This window comes from Rutilus rutilus (genome assembly GCF_951802725.1).
Source record: "Rutilus rutilus genome assembly, chromosome: 7".
NCBI lineage: Eukaryota > Metazoa > Chordata > Actinopteri > Cypriniformes > Leuciscidae > Rutilus > Rutilus rutilus.
Window position 1 is genome coordinate 30,955,808 of NC_140221.1, and position 17,835 is coordinate 30,973,642.

General features: G+C 37.1%; 2 protein-coding genes across 3 annotated transcripts; both read right to left on the reverse strand.

Moving 5' to 3' along the window:
- Positions 1 to 132: 132 nt before the first annotated feature.
- On the reverse strand, positions 133 to 11,009 carry stk36 (serine/threonine kinase 36 (fused homolog, Drosophila)). Of its 2 annotated transcripts, XM_084413282.1 has the most exons (20): positions 10,536 to 11,009; positions 9,863 to 10,003; positions 9,450 to 9,527; positions 8,968 to 9,098; positions 8,121 to 8,370; positions 7,822 to 7,915; positions 7,496 to 7,662; positions 7,058 to 7,206; positions 6,684 to 6,825; positions 6,467 to 6,586; positions 6,202 to 6,378; positions 5,947 to 6,038; positions 5,641 to 5,704; positions 5,393 to 5,503; positions 5,157 to 5,231; positions 4,214 to 4,331; positions 3,991 to 4,117; positions 3,690 to 3,864; positions 2,223 to 3,590; positions 133 to 1,925 (listed from the first exon to the last, which is right to left on the reverse strand). In XM_084413282.1, exons 1-20 carry the CDS (start codon positions 10,620 to 10,622, stop codon positions 1,806 to 1,808), a joined length of 3,786 nt encoding a protein of 1,261 aa, XP_084269408.1. In that variant the 5' UTR covers positions 10,623 to 11,009; the 3' UTR covers positions 133 to 1,805. The 2 variants fall into 2 exon arrangements, with proteins under 2 accessions (XP_084269408.1, XP_084269407.1); XM_084413281.1 differs by having other exon boundaries at positions 2,223 to 3,864.
- A 379-nt stretch (positions 11,010 to 11,388) lies between these two features.
- On the reverse strand, positions 11,389 to 17,801 carry LOC311293263 (POU class 2 homeobox associating-factor 2). Its single transcript, XM_084413394.1, has 6 exons — positions 17,551 to 17,801; positions 17,373 to 17,439; positions 15,083 to 15,183; positions 13,918 to 13,960; positions 13,478 to 13,785; positions 11,389 to 12,174 (listed from the first exon to the last, which is right to left on the reverse strand). Exons 2-6 carry the CDS (start codon positions 17,383 to 17,385, stop codon positions 11,758 to 11,760), a joined length of 882 nt encoding a protein of 293 aa, XP_084269520.1. The 5' UTR covers positions 17,386 to 17,439; positions 17,551 to 17,801; the 3' UTR covers positions 11,389 to 11,757.
- Between the last annotated feature and the right edge of the window lie 34 nt (positions 17,802 to 17,835).

The following is a 17,835-nucleotide window of genomic DNA, read 5'->3' on the forward strand; positions in this document are numbered from 1 at the left end:
ATATCCTCACTAATGCACGATGTGGAGGAAAAAGAAACTCAAATGACATAAAAAAAACCTCATAGACGGTGTCAGTTACGTTGTGTGTGTGTGTGTGTGTGTGTGAGAGAGAGAGAGAGAGAGAGAGAGAGAGAGAGAGAGAGAGAGAAGGATTAAAAAGAATAGCCTAGAACAATTCTAATAGCAACGTAGCATGTCTAAAACATATACTTGTTATTTTTTATTATTAACCATTCTGCCTTTTGTATCCCGAAAGTCCTAAACATCCAGTTTTTTTTTTTTTTTTTCATTTAATAATTATTGTTATAAAACCCCGACAGAACCTATTTTTTCGTCCCGTCAAAAGTCTTATTTCTGTGTAGCGCATTTCATTCATATTTTTGTAGGCAAATATCCGTTTTAACGGGTACGGTTCACAGGCAATGTATAGTTTCTGAACACCGATCAGTCTTGTTTATTGTTAAATATCTCTCCAAATAAAATACTGTTGAACACAACAGTATTTGAATTTAGTCTTCATGTTTGTTGTTTTCACACTGAGGCGGTAACATATGATCGCCATCCGATAGCTATAGCCTATAAAATTAAAGTAGCCTAAACATATGTACACGAGTGTTAGAAAAAAATTGTGAGTGTCATTTTTTAGAGCATTTAAATAATCACACAATATCAAAAATAGCCTAATTAAATTTATTCACACACTACAATCCCGGTTCCCTTTTTCTTTGAAAATGTACTACGCATTGTAACAAATCTATCTGAAGTTTTTTAAGTGTTCTTATATCGTTTTGTTAATAATCAAAACAAATCTGCCCGCTATTTAATATTTTACTCTCGTGTTCGTTTAGTCTGTCTCACGCGTCAAACAACCTGATGTTTCACTGGTAAGTTACTTTTGTATGGTCAGGATACTGGAAATGACTGGAATTCAGATTTTTTTTAATAAAATTCAGATAAAATCATTCTTCCTAAAAAACAACGTTAATTAAAAAAAAAATGTTTTACGAGTCAAAAGGCTTTTCTTGTGGCAAATACGTATGAAGAGTTTCAAGTCGTCTCAGATAAATCTCCGGTAAAATAGCCATCTTAAAAACAAAACAAATTTTGACATGGTGAGACGATATAGCCTATCCAGTGAAGACAAAAAAAACTAAACTAAACTAAAAATTACACATAAAACAGACAAGACAGACAAAATTTTAGGAAATGCTATCGATTTATTCATTAAGTTGACTAAATGGATTTCACAATATTTCACACGTACAGATTACATTTACATCATAACAATAAATCCTTTTTGGATAGCCTTTCGATAGACCGAAATATATATCGGATTTTTCGATATATAGCCTATATATACAGACAATTAACTATTTGAGCTTAAGTAAATTTATATAAAACAGTTTGAAATAATAAATACAAGTAAGGCTGGCAAATTAGTTACATCATAAAAATGCAAGAGAAGTTGTGTTATTATAAACAGAAAAAAAAGACCAAACACTCATCGCAACCTTTTTAAATGTAACGTATGTGAATCAAAAAGGCAAACATTTGCTGAATAAAAAAACCTTATATTTGAAATACATCTAAATGCACTTTTAAATGTAAGACAATGTTATTTTGAGGGTGTTTCTGAGTCACTGCCATTTTCTCAAAATACATAACAGATTCAAATTCAGTCAAAATCTTTTGATCACAGATCAAATAAATACAGACAAAAAGAAAGCTTTCCCAGTCACAGAACCCATTTTTAGATAATGTGAGATTACATCCTCTCTCTTACACACAAACTATGAGGCTGACATTTATGCTTTTCCTTCAACTGACCCGTCCAACTTGCTGACAAGCCATTGATAATCCCTCTGAAATAAAGAGCTTTGGGATGTGCGACAGAGTTTTCTTCCTGCATCTAGAGACCTCAGAGCCTTGAGGAAGGGAAGGAGAAAATGTGAAAATGACAGTAAGGATTTTTTCCCCCAACCAGCTTTGTCTGTCTTTCAATTTTTTTTTTTTTTTTTTTGCACAATTGTCAAAATGATGCAATACAGCACACAAGCAGCTCTATATTAATTTTGCATCAGTGTTTAAAAACAATTCAACAAGAACTGCACTCTTTGTCTGACTATACAGGAGTGCAATGAATCCCATTACTCTCTTAATTATATTGTATAGAAAACATCTAAATATGTTAATGAAAACTGCTCTTTTCACACTGCTCTTACCTGTAGCAATGTGTTTCGTTGGCTAAACACACGCAGAGTGGCCACAGCTGCCCGTCGCACTGCATGATGGGAATCATTACAGGCAGTTTGGAGAATCAAGCCTGGAGCATCTACATTGAGAAGTGCTCCATCCCCTCCGCTGAAAGCAGCCAGGTTACCCAAGGCCCCACAGCAGTGCTGTCGAATGACATTATCAGCATCTGACAGCAGTGACACGAGGGGAGGGGCGGCTCCTATGGCGAGCTCCGTCCATACGTCTTCCTCACTATGTCTGACGCCTTCAATTGCTGGTGTCCTCCTCGATTTGTCTTGTGCCGACAAGGCATTTATGTCAGTTGTATTCTTGAAACCTTTACTGGAAATATTTAGATCGGTTCTTCCCGTTACACTTAGCCAGTTTCCCACCGCCTTGCAGGCCGTCCTACGAACAGATGAAGCAGGATCGCACAGGCAACCTAACAGGTCCAGGAATAGGTCAAACTTTGATTCATTGATGACCTGCCGGACACCTGAGCCCAGGCGGCCCAGCAAGCCACAGCATGCGGCTCGGATTCCATCATCTCGGTGGCGCAATGCAAGCCGCAGTTGGGTGATTTTGACGGGAACAAAGAAGGGAGATTGATGGGTGAGATGAAGTGTTAGCTGGGAGAGAAGGATAAGAAGTTCCACTGCACACCCACAGAGAACTTCACTTTGTAGCAGGACAGCCAACAGAGAACTTGCTGTTCTGACCTCCTCTGGTGAGGATCGAATTTTAGCCGTGGAGACCTTGGGGTGATCGCCACTTCTCCGTAACTCCTCCAGACTGTCCATGAGCCAGCTGATGCTGCACCCTTGCTGAGCTGAGAGATCTTGGGGACGTCCTGCTGAACTGCCATGGATCTCCAAACTGTCCATGAGCTCCTGTATACAACCGCTCTGCTGCTCGATTTTCTCTCTTAGATGTTCCATGGTCTTCTGCGGATATATTTTGGTTTTTGGTTGCACCTCCCTGAACTTTTCAGTCTTGCTTTTGGATGGCTGGTGTTGAGCCTTTAGGGAATCATTTTTTTCCTTAGATGCATCTACATGGCCTTTGAGCCGCTGTAACCTCTTCTTCGAATTGATGTCACCTTTGATTTGATCCATCTTGGTTTTCTTTGCAATTCTATTGCTCTTAAATTGCTCCACACCATTCCCGAAGTGGTTAAGTTGATACTGCGTGTGGTCTGCTCCATTGTTTGGGCTTTCTGTGCTGTGAGGGAGGAAAGCGGAGGCCTGGGCTGCAGTGATAAGGCATGGAGCGGTGTGCTGTGGGTCAGATAGCAGTAGACGATTTAGAAGACACAGCGGAAGCTCCACCAGGGCAACGGGAAGAGTTTGAATCATCTGAACAAGACGACAAGTCAGCAGAAAAATAAGAAATACAAAAATTACATTTCCGATATTGAACATACTGAAAATACTGGAGTATTTTTTAAACCATACCTGCACTAGACCGGCCACAATATTTGCGCTTTGATACGATCGGAGAACAGACAGAAATGTTTCTAAGGATAACTCCAAAGAGAAGGGGATGCAGAGAAGATGACAGCTCATCACTGATATGCTGTTTATTTCTGAGTCACCCCAGAATAGGCCGTGCTCAAGCAATGCAGCGCTGCTGTGAGGTATAAAATGAGAAATATACTGTAAACTACTGAGAGATTCACTTCAAATGAGCACTAATATTAAAAAAAGAAACTGTTTGACACCATAGTAAGGCTTTAAGGTGATGTTTGATGCTCACCAACTGGTGGTGAGAAGGTGGCTGAGGGCAGAAGAGCAGTTTGTGGAGTTATCTGACAGGAGAGCCACACAGTTGTATGGATTGCTGGAGAAAACCAATAAAGCGAGAGAGAGGAACACATACAGACCTGTGAGAAAAACAGAGGCAAATGTATGTTATTAAATGACTGGTATATTAAAGCTACAATATATAAATAAGTGAATGTTCTCTTGGTGTTCAGTACCATTAGGAGAGAAATGGCATCTCTGGGATGTTGTGTTTTCCAGTGTGGTGTTCACTTTAGCCCACAAACAGGGCCAAAGCTCTGAGTCCTGAAAGTCGAGCAGTGAGCTGCTTTCACACTTTCATCAGTGAAGGAAAAAGAAATCATTTTATTTCTTTATCCAGAAAATTCACCTTTTTCACCCTAAAATGAATCTATTTTGTAAATGCATATTATTGATCATGATTCTGAGCATGCGTTTCATTTTTCTTTTTTAATTTCAACCTTGTAACTTTTAATCAAAATCTCTTAACTCGATTTTCTGGTGAAGCGACTTCTTTGTGGTTAACATATGCCCCTCCGCAATTGACAGTAAACTCGCTTTCATTTTCAAGTACAGTGCCCACATCTCAAAATAAACAATCGATGGAAAGAACCAAGTCCCCTCCCTACATTTTTCTTCTTTAATCCACTACACTCGGATGCATGTCACAATATGGAAGAAAAAATGTGTCCCTACTTGTATATCATTAAGACACGTATGACCAATAGTCATTTTTTTAGAGATACAGATGTTTAAGTGTCCCATGAACGATATGCCAAACTGGTTTAATTGTTGATTTATTTCTAGCTTAACTAAATAACTAATAATAATTCAATGATCATTACATTACAACAATAACAAATAGGACAATATGCGATATTAGCTAGTACTTATCAATGATAATCACATTCTGTTATATATTATATAATATGTGTATATAAAAAAAGTTCAGTAATCCATTAGCTTCTTTATCTGTAAATACCGTTATTGGGTGCTGCTCCTAAGAGACTTCAAATGGTGTTATTTATTGTAAATCCAATATTAAACAATTGAAAACCAATTATTCAGTCAAACCGATTATTGGTCAATCTCTAATTAACACAGCACAGATTTTAGGGGAATTAATGTGAGAGGAATTACCTCGGACAGTCTGTGGAGAATCAGTGACAGAAGGCCGTCACACATGCCCCAACCTGCAGGTAAGGGGTTATGTGCCTATGCGAAAGAAAAAGAGAGAGCAGACAGATGGTGGGAGGGGGAGAGGAAAAGAAAGAGAAAGAGTGGGGAATGACTACACTGGATTTCATCACATCTATGACATTAATTACTCCAAACAGAGTTAACCCTTATTCACAGTTTAAATAATGGAACTATACCTCTGCCGTGTCTGTCAAAATATTCCCTAAAAAGCTTGTAAGCCTTTCTATACCAACATTCACAGCTATACCACGGTGAGTGAACAAGGTTAAGACTGCTGTTGCCAAAAGCTGTAGGAGAGACCACAAAATCACAAGCGTAATGCAAATGAAACCAGACATCCTACGATTTTTGCACTTCGTTTTTTCAGATTAAAATTGCATTTGACACAAACTAGGGAGAAAATCGTTCATACAGAGGCACTTACCGCTGAATGCTTCTGGACACGACAGAGAAATACAGAAATAAATAGCTGACAGAGATCCTCAGCTCTGATGAGAAAAAAAATATTTTTTCATAAAATAACACTAAGATTAAAATTTCACTAAAAGCCCAGCAGCAGTAGAGATAACGACAGCCTAACAAAGAGTTCTGCAATTAACACTAAATATTCTTTCATTTTAAAAAAGGAACAATAGATTTACTGAAGTAATGAAAGTAAAAACAATTTCAGTGGAGAAAAAAAAAACTGTACTGTAACTCTGTACATTAAAAACGATTCATAAATCCATACCTCCTGCCCTTTATCTCCCAGCCCGGGCTCTTTTCCAGGTACATTATGAGAACACTCATCAGATCTTCTAATATTATCTCACCCTGGGATTCCTTTAGCAAATAATAATCAGTCAGAAATCAAGTATGATTAATGAATAAATTCACATTTTCATTTACAAATTAAAATCAAATCATTTAAAACAAGATTATTAAAATATATGTTTAAAACAATAATCAGATGAATAGAAGATACATATTCATTTTTGCGTCTGACCTGCATTAGATCTGGAATGTTCAGGATGTCCTCAATCAGGTTGAACAGTAGATGAGGCAGTTCCAACTCCTTGCCCACTGTTTCAGCATCCCTGGACTGACAGCTCTGAACAATGTTCCTGAGGATCTTTAGTGGCTGTAGAATTGAAGAGGCCTCTTCACCTTTCCTGACCAATAGCTAGACAGATCAGTGAGTCTTTAATACACTAAATCACTCACTTACCCAGTTCAAATAGCTGCACTTGTGACATTTAACAGAACGTTACCTGTTTTTTGGCGAAGAGCAGCTTGGTTTTTAACCTCGGAAGGATGGAGGTGTTCACAGGGCCCTGGTCACTTAATTCAATCAATTGTTGCCACTCAGAATCACTGTCGATATCTTGTTCCTGCAGAACAGGAACAAAACCTTGTGTGACAGATCTGACATTAGTAGTGTGCTCCAACTAAATGCACAATATAATTTTAAATGATTAAAATAACAACCTCACTGTCCATCCTGACAGAAGCCAGACTGGTCCGCGCATGTCCAAGGCGCTTCATAACTTGCCGGGGTCCCACCTCTACAGAAGGGAACTCCCTCTCATAGTCTCTACTGATCTGGCCTTTATGTGGAGCTGAGCGAACCCTAAAAACAAAAGGGAACATGGGAACAATTTATATTTGAAAAATCTGATTCCTTTTACCCTTGGTTTAAACAGGCTTTTTGACTATTTCAATTCTCTACATTTGGATTTATAATATATTCATTCCTTCACGCTGGTCAAAAACATCAATTTCACTGTCACAGCAGCATTGTTAATCTGCCCTTTTTTTAAGTTGAGGCCCGCAGGTTTTCAAATTCTAGATGGGAATACTACCTGGTAACACTGTTGTCATTTGCTTGATGCTGATTGGTTCCTGGCTGAGATGAATTTTGATACACTGAAAAGGTGCTGCCCAATGAGTGGCCAGTGGTGGGGGCTCCTCCAGCAGAAACTGTCTTACAGCGTGTCTGACTCGCAATCTCCTAGTAAAACAACAGCCAACACAATTTGATTATTTCACTTCCACAGAAATTAATACTTTGAAAGCCCTTCTCAGCTGATTCACATTTTCCCCATATTCCATAATAATGTAAATAGTCGAATTTTCACAAATCACACCAACAACGATAGCATTGGTTTCATTTAAATAAAGTTCATCTTACAGCAAAAATAAAATAAACCAGACAGGAAGACATCTAAAAGACAGAGTCATAACCTCGTAACGCAGAAAACGAAGAAAGACAAACTTCTTTGTTGCTAGCATGAGTTTACCCGTTTGTTAGTCTTCTCTTTCTCTCGAAGCTCTCTAGCTTTGCGCAGTAGTTTGCCCTCTCCATTGCGTGCTGTTGTCTTCTCTGCAGCCTGCTGGTGTTTCAGGGCCTGTCGGTCTGGGCTGGGTGGGACTGTAAGGGGGTTGCTCGAACCCTCATCTGACACCACTGTTAAAGCAATGAGCGGCACAAGGCACCCTTTTAGTAACAATAAGATATTTTCATTATAATACATTATTATTGTAATTAAATATATTTTATATTTTCAAAAGATTTTTCAAAGAAAATACCATTTCATAGGATGATAAAAATGTAAGTAGTCCTCACTTAAAACTCCATCTGCAACAAAAGGGTGACGAAGCAGGTCAGGCCATGACAGCCTCTTCTCTGGATCTTTCATCAACAACCCCTTCAGAAAACTCTAAATTAAGAGAACCCACAGAAAGAGCAATCGAAAAGAAGGGTTTTAAACTCGGTAGTAATTAATGTTACCACAACCAGTGCATACTGACATAAAGCAACACTTTTTTTTTCGATCTGTGTGTCAAACACTAAATCAAAATCAGACTAATTCGATTTAAAAGTCAGAGTCAGAGGTTTTCATGTGGGAAGTAACTACTCCGTACCAAGCAGTCTTGGCTCATGTTCTCTGGCCATTTGACTGGATCTCTCACTATAAGCTGCACCAGCTGAAAGATGGAGTTGGTGTAGAACGGAGGCGCCCCCGTGTGGAGCTCATAGAGGATGCAGCCCAGAGACCAAAGGTCAGCTGAGTGGTCATAAGGTTTCTCTTCCACTAATTCTGGAGACATGTAGAGAGGCGTCCCCTTAATAGAGGTCAACACCAAGGTGGACACACTCATGGCACGAGCAAATCTGTGAAGAGTCACGAGAATATGACACCATTATGCTATTAGAGATCACATTAAGCTGAATATATATATATATTTATGTCAAACCAAAATTTATTCAGACACCAGATATCATTTTTGATATTTTTTTTACTAGTGGGTGCAGGACACTATAGTTAATTTATGTGAGGATAGTAAAATAAAGTATACTGTGACATTATACCCCAAAATTCTTCATACAGTGGACTGCCAGTAAAATTAATAAATTTATAAAATTATTCAGACACTTTGACCTGACCATGTTTTGCTAAAGTGTTTTTTCTTTAATTGCCAATGCTACCATTTTACATCACAGACTGAACAAAATTAAGCATTGCTTGGTAATTGGTTGACCTAAATTGGTATTATCTAATTGTGTCCTTAAATTTAACAGCTGACAACTGACAGCTATTCAACCTAATTCATTTGTGAGACAGTCTAACAGAAGGATGGCCAAAACCAGTGCAATATCAACTGATGTGATAGCTCTGAGTTCTTGTCATATATATATATATATATATATATATATATATATATATAGTTTCTAAAGTAGTTTGTGATTGTACCAATTGGCAACACTGACCCAAAGTCACAGAGCTTTACTACTCCTCCTTTTCCCAGCAGGATGTTTTGTGGTTTCATGTCACGATGCAAAATACGATGGGAGTGCAGATAATACAGGGCAGAAACAAGCTGGCAGGCTATTTCACACACCTACACATGTAAGATAACAGGTTAGCAGGTGAGTGTGTCCCAGTTAAGAGGTCTAAGCAGCAGAAAATCCAGCATAGCATCAAGTCAAAGAAATAAAAGTGATGAAATATATGATAAACTGTATACATTGTCCAAAAATACATTTACCTTAGGCTACATATAATGTTTATTCTAATTTGTATGACATACTTAAATTTCTTATATGCATTACTGAGGATATTATTAGCTTTTAAAATCTAGAAAGATTTAAATGTCTTAGATAGTTCTAGCTTCATACACCAGTATGATGACATTAATTATCTAAAACGTTGAGTTGGCGGTTATGATAAAACAGTGTGACCACTGACGTACCTGATTTTCAGGTAAACTGCCATCATCCTCCAGGATTTGAAACAGCTCACCCTCTGCATACTCTGTCACCACCACCACCTGTCAGAGGAATACATGCTCTAATTATTCCTCTGACTCAAATTCAGCCCTGTTTTTCTTTTTTTTAAACTCTTCTCACTGATACTTTTTTCATTTACACAGGTTATGGGATGATCAAAGTCACAAGCTCACTGCTTTTGTACCCACACCAGTATCTTAACGTTTAATCATTCACTTTGCCAACGAGAACTATTACCTAGAAATTTGAATGTTAAAATTGTGAACCCTGGGAGCTATATTTAATTCAACAAGCCGTTACACTGGAAGCACCAGGTTATACTGCAGGAACAGTGGAAAACATAGCATGACTTGGGAGTAGGTCGTGACAGTCATACCTCCCTCTCTGTCTCAAAGCTGTCTAAAAGCAGCACTATGTTGGGATGCTTAAGCCCCCTCATGATGTCAATCTCTCTTTTCAAACTGCGCAGGTCCTTCTCTGTGCGGCCAACTTTGGGAATGAACTTCAGAGCCACGACCTAGGAAAAAAAGTGTTGATGTTACTCAGACAGAGAGGGATTCTGTCTTCAATAAAGTCTGTTTATATTATATTTGTTGTTTTCTTTGTATTTAATGTCTTGGAGGTGAGGGTTTTTGAATGTGTGGCTAATATGACGTTTTATGATAAAAAATAAAATAAAAAAACAGCTAACACAGACAATTATTAAAACATCCAGATTATATCACAATTTGCTGTAATGTAGACACAGAACTGAATAATCCAACAAAGTGGCCAGCAAATTATTCACATTTATATCACGAGACTCTAGAATGCTTGATTCTGATTGGCTGACTGACGTTTTAAGGCGCTGAACACTGTTCTGTTTTTCTTTTTTTCTCTCTGCTGTTCAGACTGAGTTTTAACTTAAATATAGGAAATGCTGTGTTATTATATGGTAAGAAAAAATCTATATGGCCAAGTATAAATATCCCCTAAAATCAATTCCAGGGGGTAACTTAACGTTAAAGAAATAGGATTGTCTGACACCGCGGTGCACATGCAGTGCTCACCTGGCCGCTAAACTTCCTGCGGCCTTTGAACACTCGCCCGAATGACCCTTCCCCGATAACCTCCAAAATATGATATTGATCCATCATCAGCGATGAAGCCTTGACCCCGAGGAAGAGTCCGGAGACTTTTCAGGTAGCTAACGTTAGGCTAGTAAAAACTCAGTACAACGCACGTAAGCATATCATTTAGGCAGTTTTCTCCTCATGGCTTGTTTTGCAACTGAACAGTATAAGGAAAGCAAGACAGATTTCGGCGAAACGGACAAACTAGGCTTAACGTTAGCAAGGGCACGGTTTTTATTAGATGGACTTTATCATTTAATCCTTACGGCAACTGCTAAACAACGCCTATTAATCGATTCATACTCCGTGAATAATGTTGACTTTATAACTAGTACAAGTAATTGTAATAAAAAAATGGTCTCTGAAAAGAAATATGGTCACATAATGCATCAAGAATAAACTTCCGAAAGTTTGACGTGCGCTGCTCTCCAGAAGAACAAAAACAAAAAGCGCCTAGCAACGTGGTGGCTCACAAGTAGAAGCCCTTATAAAAGTTACTGCAAATTTAAATAACTTATTTTGACTTGTATATTTTTGACTGTACATTCATATTTTGTTTATTAGTTGGATAGTTTAATTGCTTGGAAAATGCATGACTTATAAGAGATAACTTAAACGAAGGGGGAGAAATTTGAACAGGCGATGTGTTCGTGTCCTCATTCACTCCTGTCACTAAGGGGGCCTTAACTTAACAACGCAGTGGCGTCCTAACAACAGTTACTCATGTCGAGAGGTAAGTTCCTTAGAACAGCTGTTCTGTTCTATTCTGTAAAGACAACACACCTTCTTTAAGCCAAAACATGTTTATTTTTATATAATGGCATTCCTGACAAAAGTCTAACATCGTTGTCTTTAAGTGTTCATTGGTATTATTTGTGAATTATAAATGTAGGAAAGAGGGAAAAAAGCGTGCATTGATTCTAATTCATTCTAAAACGCGTGGACATGTAAAATGCATCATTAAATCCTGAATTAACTAAACTATCAGCAGTTTTTGTTGTATCCTTACGCAATATGAACAGTTTAAAAATTGTGATCATCATTTCTTGAGGAGGTCATCTGTATGATGGATGTATATAATCTCCTTCTGTATAAGAATAGAGAGGCTGTGTAAGTGCAAATGATTAGTCCACAGTTTCTGTATTGTCATTTAAGCCTCTCAAAAAGCCCTCCTAGTCTCATATGACAACCAGGAGCCAGTTCCATCATCTTTAGCCCATGATGTAGTGTCACTGAGAGACACCACTCCACCACTAGTCTCCTCTGATGTTACGGCTGTCATCTTCACCACAGCCAGATCTCCAGGTGTCACCATGTACGGTGGGCAGGAGTAGCTGGAGGCAGAGGTGTAGGATGCTGCTGTGTACGGGACATCTTCCAGGGGTTGTAGAGTATAAGGCTGAGAGCTGGACGGGATGGAGCTCCCGCTGCGCCCCGAGGATAGACGGTATGGAGAGGAACCGCCAGAGTCAGGCCCTCCCAGAGATGGTGAGTCTGCCACGGGGACTGGACCCTCAGGACATATGACTTCTGACTGACTGACTGGGTCCTCTGATGGCTGATCCCAAGGGTCTCTCTGCAGCATAGAGAAACAATTATAACAATTAATTTTATTTATAATGCACTTTTCACATTCCCAAAGTGCTACAAAAACAGGAAAAGGAGATAAAATAGAGAAATACAGACATGATACAAAACAATAAATACAGTAAAACAAACAATGCAACACCTTATTGAAAAAACAACATTGCTTATTAATCTTTTCATTATTATGGTTAGAAAATGGGACAATGATGTGATGCTCGTTTTTTTTTTTTTTTTTTTGTCCTATGTTAATCTTTAATTTTGATATATATATATATATATATATATATATATATATATATTTGTGTGTGTATGTCAAAAATGTCAGGGTGATATAATGAAGAAGAAAAGCCTAATTAAAAGAATAAAATGCTTGAAAAGAAAAACTTAGGTAGTTTGGCATAATATTTTTTTATTATTATTATATTATTAACTGTTTGTCCACATTAACCTTTTTTTAATTCGGTCTTTTTATGACAAGGCAATTATTATGTCAGGTTGTACACTACTGTTTAAAAGTTTGAGTTATTTCATTGTTTTGAAAAAAGTCTCGTATTCTCACCAAGGCTGCGTTTATTTGATAAAATCTGTAATATTGGGAAATATTATTACAATTTAAAATATCTTTTCTATTGCAATACATTTTAAAATGCAATTTATTCCTGTAATATCAAAGCTTAATTGTCAGCATCATTACTCCAGTCTTCATATTCTAATATGCTGATTTTGCTGCTTTCCGTTTATTATCAAGGTTGAAAATGGTTGTACTGCTTAGCATTTTTGTGGAAATCCTGATACATTTGATTTCAGAATTATTTGATTAACAGAATGTTCAAAAGAACAGTAGTCTTTTGTAACATTATAAATGTTTTTGGTCAATTGAATGTCCTTGCTGAATAAAAGTATTATTCTTTTTGAATCTTACTGATCCAAATCTTCACCCAAATACGTCTTACTGATCCAAATTTTTGATATTCATAAATTATATTTACAGATTAATTATTAAGTTCATGATATTTAAAAATAAATAAAAAATTCCATGAAAAATAGCTTGATAATAATGGTTTTGCTTTTGACTTGATGGACGTTTATAGAGTTACTGAATTGAAACTTTTCTTTAAAATGCTATAAACGTTTTTTTAAACCACATGAAACCAACTTGAACACAGAGTACATTTCTAAGAATGTAACCATTGTGTTCTTATCTAAAGGAGTCAAATTTGTGTTTTTCTTTATCATGGACACACTTATACATCAATATCAACATCAATATCAGCTGTAGGAAGTGTGAATACCAAGAGCAAGTGTGACGAAGACTCTCCAGACAGAGTTGGTAGTAGTGTTGGTAGTGTAGATGGTGGAAACAGTGACCCTCCACTGGTGGTATAAGACGTTGGCCCTCTGTAATCTCCATATGAATCAGGAGTGTAGTAGCTGTCAATGAAGGAAGGGTAAGTGGAGGGGTGGTCGTACGAAAAGGCCTTGCTTCCCAGTGCTGAAGAGTAAGTGTCCGGTGATGAGTACTGCTTCATGGGATGGCAGAGGTCTGAGTCTGGGAGGAAGGATCTTCGCATACTATAGTAACCAGGAAGCACGTGTGACCCTGCAAGAGGAAGCAGGAAATTCAGTTAACTCCATGATTCAAGATGAATTAGCCTCTCACTGTGGACACCTGTTAGATCTGAACATATCTAATTAGATCTAGCTGTGGATTCGCTTTACCAGATGGACTCACCGGGCATTGGCACAAAAGCTGGCTGAGAAGAACTGCTGCTCGTCTGAAAACAAAAATGTTAGAGAGTCATTGTCATTGTCACTAACACAGCTGTGTCTATGTGTGTGTGTTTCTCATAAACTTCACTTAGGAAGACGGCGTGTAATGAAAACACATGAATCCCCCTACAATATAAAGGCAAAGAGAAACACAGAACCCCCATTGGGCTGCTTTGTATTTTGCCTGACTTGCAGCCAGTGAGAATATGGAGAAAAAGTTTTAGTGCTTGTTCTGTTGAAAGCCAGGCAAATCATGCGGGAGGATATTTGAATATGATTTGCCAGTGTCACAACAGTGCTCCCCCCCTTGCTCTCCGTGTGTGCACTTGCCTCCGGTGGAGTGTGTACTCTTCTCATGAGATTTTGCCACAAGGATCTAAAGAAATCATGGGATCATATCCCAGATGACTCCGCGACGTGCCGCGGAAGTACACAGTGGAATTAAGTTCATTTGTTTAGTAGATATCGCTCTTTGTTAAGAGACTTGCTGTCAATACATGCCATACATAGAGGCCCCTTTCAACAATATTCTATAAAGGGAATTCTTATAGTTTATATTCATATATTTTGTGAGTGCTTTTTATTTAACTTGTAGAATATGTAATGGGTATGTCTTTGCTAGACCATTGTTCAGATATATGTTGAGGCCAACCACCCCATCTGAGGCATTTGCATGAACCGACTGGTCCATTGGTTTCAGTAAAGGACACAAAAGCAGACAACAACTTGCAGCAGGAGTTCACTTGAGCACAAGGACTGTCTGTTCTTTTGTATTTTGTTAGCAAATCCCTCAGTAATGGCCTTGGTTAAGGCTTGGGTTTAACCGTCTACTGTAACAATGCCCGTCTGTCCCCTTTCAGGAAGGTAGATCTGATTTTGGCAGGTGTGCCTGATATTTATCTCTTGAAAGTAACAAGGACATGACTAGCATGGATGCTCTGAATACTGTTGCTGTGTGAGAGATATCTTACACTTCATACTTCTGTTTGTTTGTATATTGTCAATGATTTCTATGATAGCCTACTGTATAGACAAAATACAGAGTAAAACACTTATGGATATGGGATGATCAAGTTAATACTTAAGAACATCAGACAACAAGACAGTGAGAATGATGGCTAACTTACACTGTATCGGGGTGCATTTGTTTGTCGTAATCGCTTCTCTGCAAGAAGATCTTTGACTGTGTGCTTGACTCTGACACCTTGGTATACTCTCTTGGAATACTCTGTGGGGAGAAAGAAATATATTTACAGTGTTTTATGTCTTTTTTGAATAAATATCTGCCATTAAGAAACAGAAAATGAAGCATAACATTTTAACAAATCCCCTGGTTAATGAATTAATGTAAAGGATTTTTTTTTTTACTAAATGAACCTTCATAATAGACATGCAAATAAAGTATGTTCCAAAAGCTTTCCACATGGATAGTGACTGTACACTTCAGAGCAGTGACTTTACAGTTCAACAAAGCAGCAATAGCCTAACAGTGATCATTTTTTATAAATCGATATCATCATATGACTGTGAAATTAGTTATTGTTTATTATTGTTCAGCCAGTGAACACTGGGAAATTATACAAAAAATACTTAAAGCAACCTTATTGTGAATGCAGAATTATTTATTTATTTTATGGTTTATTTTATCAATAGATACAGTGCTTACAGTGCGGATATTTACAAGTCTTTTTTTCACATGGGCATATATCTATCGATAGAATAAACCATAAAGAGAGAAAAAAAACAAAATACATTCTGCATTCACAATAGGTTGCTTTAAGTATCTTTTGCATAATTTCCCAGTGTTCACAGGCTTTAAAAGTTTCACAGCCATTTGATAATGTAGATTTTTGTTTTGTTTTGTAGACTGTAAAAAAAATCGCTGATTACTTTACTAATATGTCATTTGAATAGTTGATAAATGATTATTTAGTCTATACATTATATCGTTTAAATCATTGATGAATCATGAATTGTTATACCTAATCATATGCAACCATTCTGTACCTAAGTAACTCTATTCAAGGAGAACCTGCTACATGTCTTCAGTAAGCAAACTTAATTAACTATTTATTCAACACTTTAAGTATTTTGTATTGTTTCTATACCATTTTTATTTAATAATTATTATTATTATTATGTTTTTTTTAAATAAGTTTTAAATAGTTGGACTGACCCAGAATTGAACTGTGAATGAATGCTGACGGGTTTTATTGCTGAGCAGCTGTTGAAATAACATATTCATGCAAATAAGATCTATAAAATGTGTTAAATATGAACTTGTTTTAAACAGTATGCATTTCTTATAAGTCCCTACTTGTGGTATTTCTAGTTAAGAAATTGATTCATCATGGCCTTATGTTTTCCTATGTTGATGAGAGATGACATGGTTTAGGGGTAGAAACAGAATTGTGAGTCAAATACATTTTATGCACTAATTTTACACAATAATTTAATCAGAATATTAATGTTATGTTGGAGTTCATCTCCTGGTGACTGGAGATACAACTCTATTCAAATACTGTCCAGTCGTGGTCTTCAGTTTCAATAGAAAACAACAAAACTAAGCTTTGCAGGAATATTGAGATCTCCAGCTGTAAATCTGTTTAACCTACACTAACTGAAACCATGTTGCACACCTATGCACAAGGAAAAATAATTGCAAAATACTTATTGTTAAACAAACAATTTAACATAAAGTAGCTATATTATTATTAGGTATAATTATTGGTCTCTCTCTCTCTCTCTCTCTCTCTCTCTCTTTCTCTCTCTCTCTCTCTCTCTATGACACACACCTGTCTCATCTGTGGTCTAGGGTGTGCACGCACAGTCATAGCCTGATGTCATAATCCACCCGTTAACAGTCATAATGCGGTACTTGACATAGAAAGAGAATAGAGGGGTCTTAAATATTGTCCTGGTTTTGATAGGAGATACGACTATATTTAGGTATAGGCTATAATTACTATTTTGAAGCATCTGATATAGTCAGCTGTGTCTATAACAGGCACTTTTAACCTATCACACAAATTCCTAAATCATTCTTAGTGCCAAAACCCCCGCTGAGGTGCTTTTAACAAGCAATTACGTCTTGAGCCCGTATTTCAAAGCACTTAATTTTCACGTTTCAGTTGCTATACAGATTTTGCACACTTATTTTTTACGTTCTAAAACAGGGTCAAGCCATGGGTTCTGTTAGCTTTAGGTAGCCTATGTATGCGAACACATTTTATGTTATGCTATATACAATATAAAATTGTCGACATACATTTGTAACACAACAACGGTGTTTATAAACTTACGAATAGTTACGTGAGCACATTTAATATAATTGTAAAGCCCTATCATTAATGCGTTACAAATTAAACATCGAATGAAAGGAATAAAAATACTAAAATACTTTTCACAAACTCTCACCTGTCTCCATCATAATTTTAGCCGAGTGCTGCCAGGTTTCTCAGGTCTTCAATTTTGATTCCTATTCCTGCAGAACTCATACCACGTTCATTATATCAAAGGAAGAAAGAAGATTTAAAAACCCAAATAGACATAGCCTATACAGTAGCCTATGAAGCTTATGGTCAAGCTCACGCACATCTATTCATACCCTTCACATGGTTTCGCTTGTGAAGCCTTCATCATTTGGTTAAAATGCAAATAACTGGCTTGGAGACGTTTCTTGATAATTTGCATCTACAGTAGATCAGAGTACACTATTAAGGCTGCACTGTTGAAAAAATGGAGAGTGTGACATTAAAAGCTGAATATGACAGCGAGGAAAATGATAAAGAAAAAAAGAGAAAAATAATTTACCTAACAGTAGGTATACTTAAACACAAAAGATGAGGACAAAGGAAAATATATAAATTAAACGTAGCAT

Coding starts and splice junctions, on each gene's coding strand:
- stk36 (XM_084413281.1), bottom strand. CDS start 10,622: ATGATGGATCAATATCATATTTTGGAGGTTATCGGGGAAGGGTCATTC. Junction 8,371..8,967: donor GTAAAGCTCTGTGACTTTGG/GTCAGTGTTGCC, acceptor GACTCTTCACAG/ATTTGCTCGTGCCATGAGTG. Junction 3,865..3,990: donor CACCTTCTCACCACCAGTTG/GTGAGCATCAAA, acceptor TATACCTCACAG/CAGCGCTGCATTGCTTGAGC.
- LOC311293263 (XM_084413394.1), bottom strand. Junction 13,961..15,082: donor CAAATGCACCCCGATACAGT/GTAAGTTAGCCA, acceptor TTTTGTTTTCAG/ACGAGCAGCAGTTCTTCTCA. Junction 13,786..13,917: donor AGCTTTTGTGCCAATGCCCG/GTGAGTCCATCT, acceptor TTCCTCTTGCAG/GGTCACACGTGCTTCCTGGT.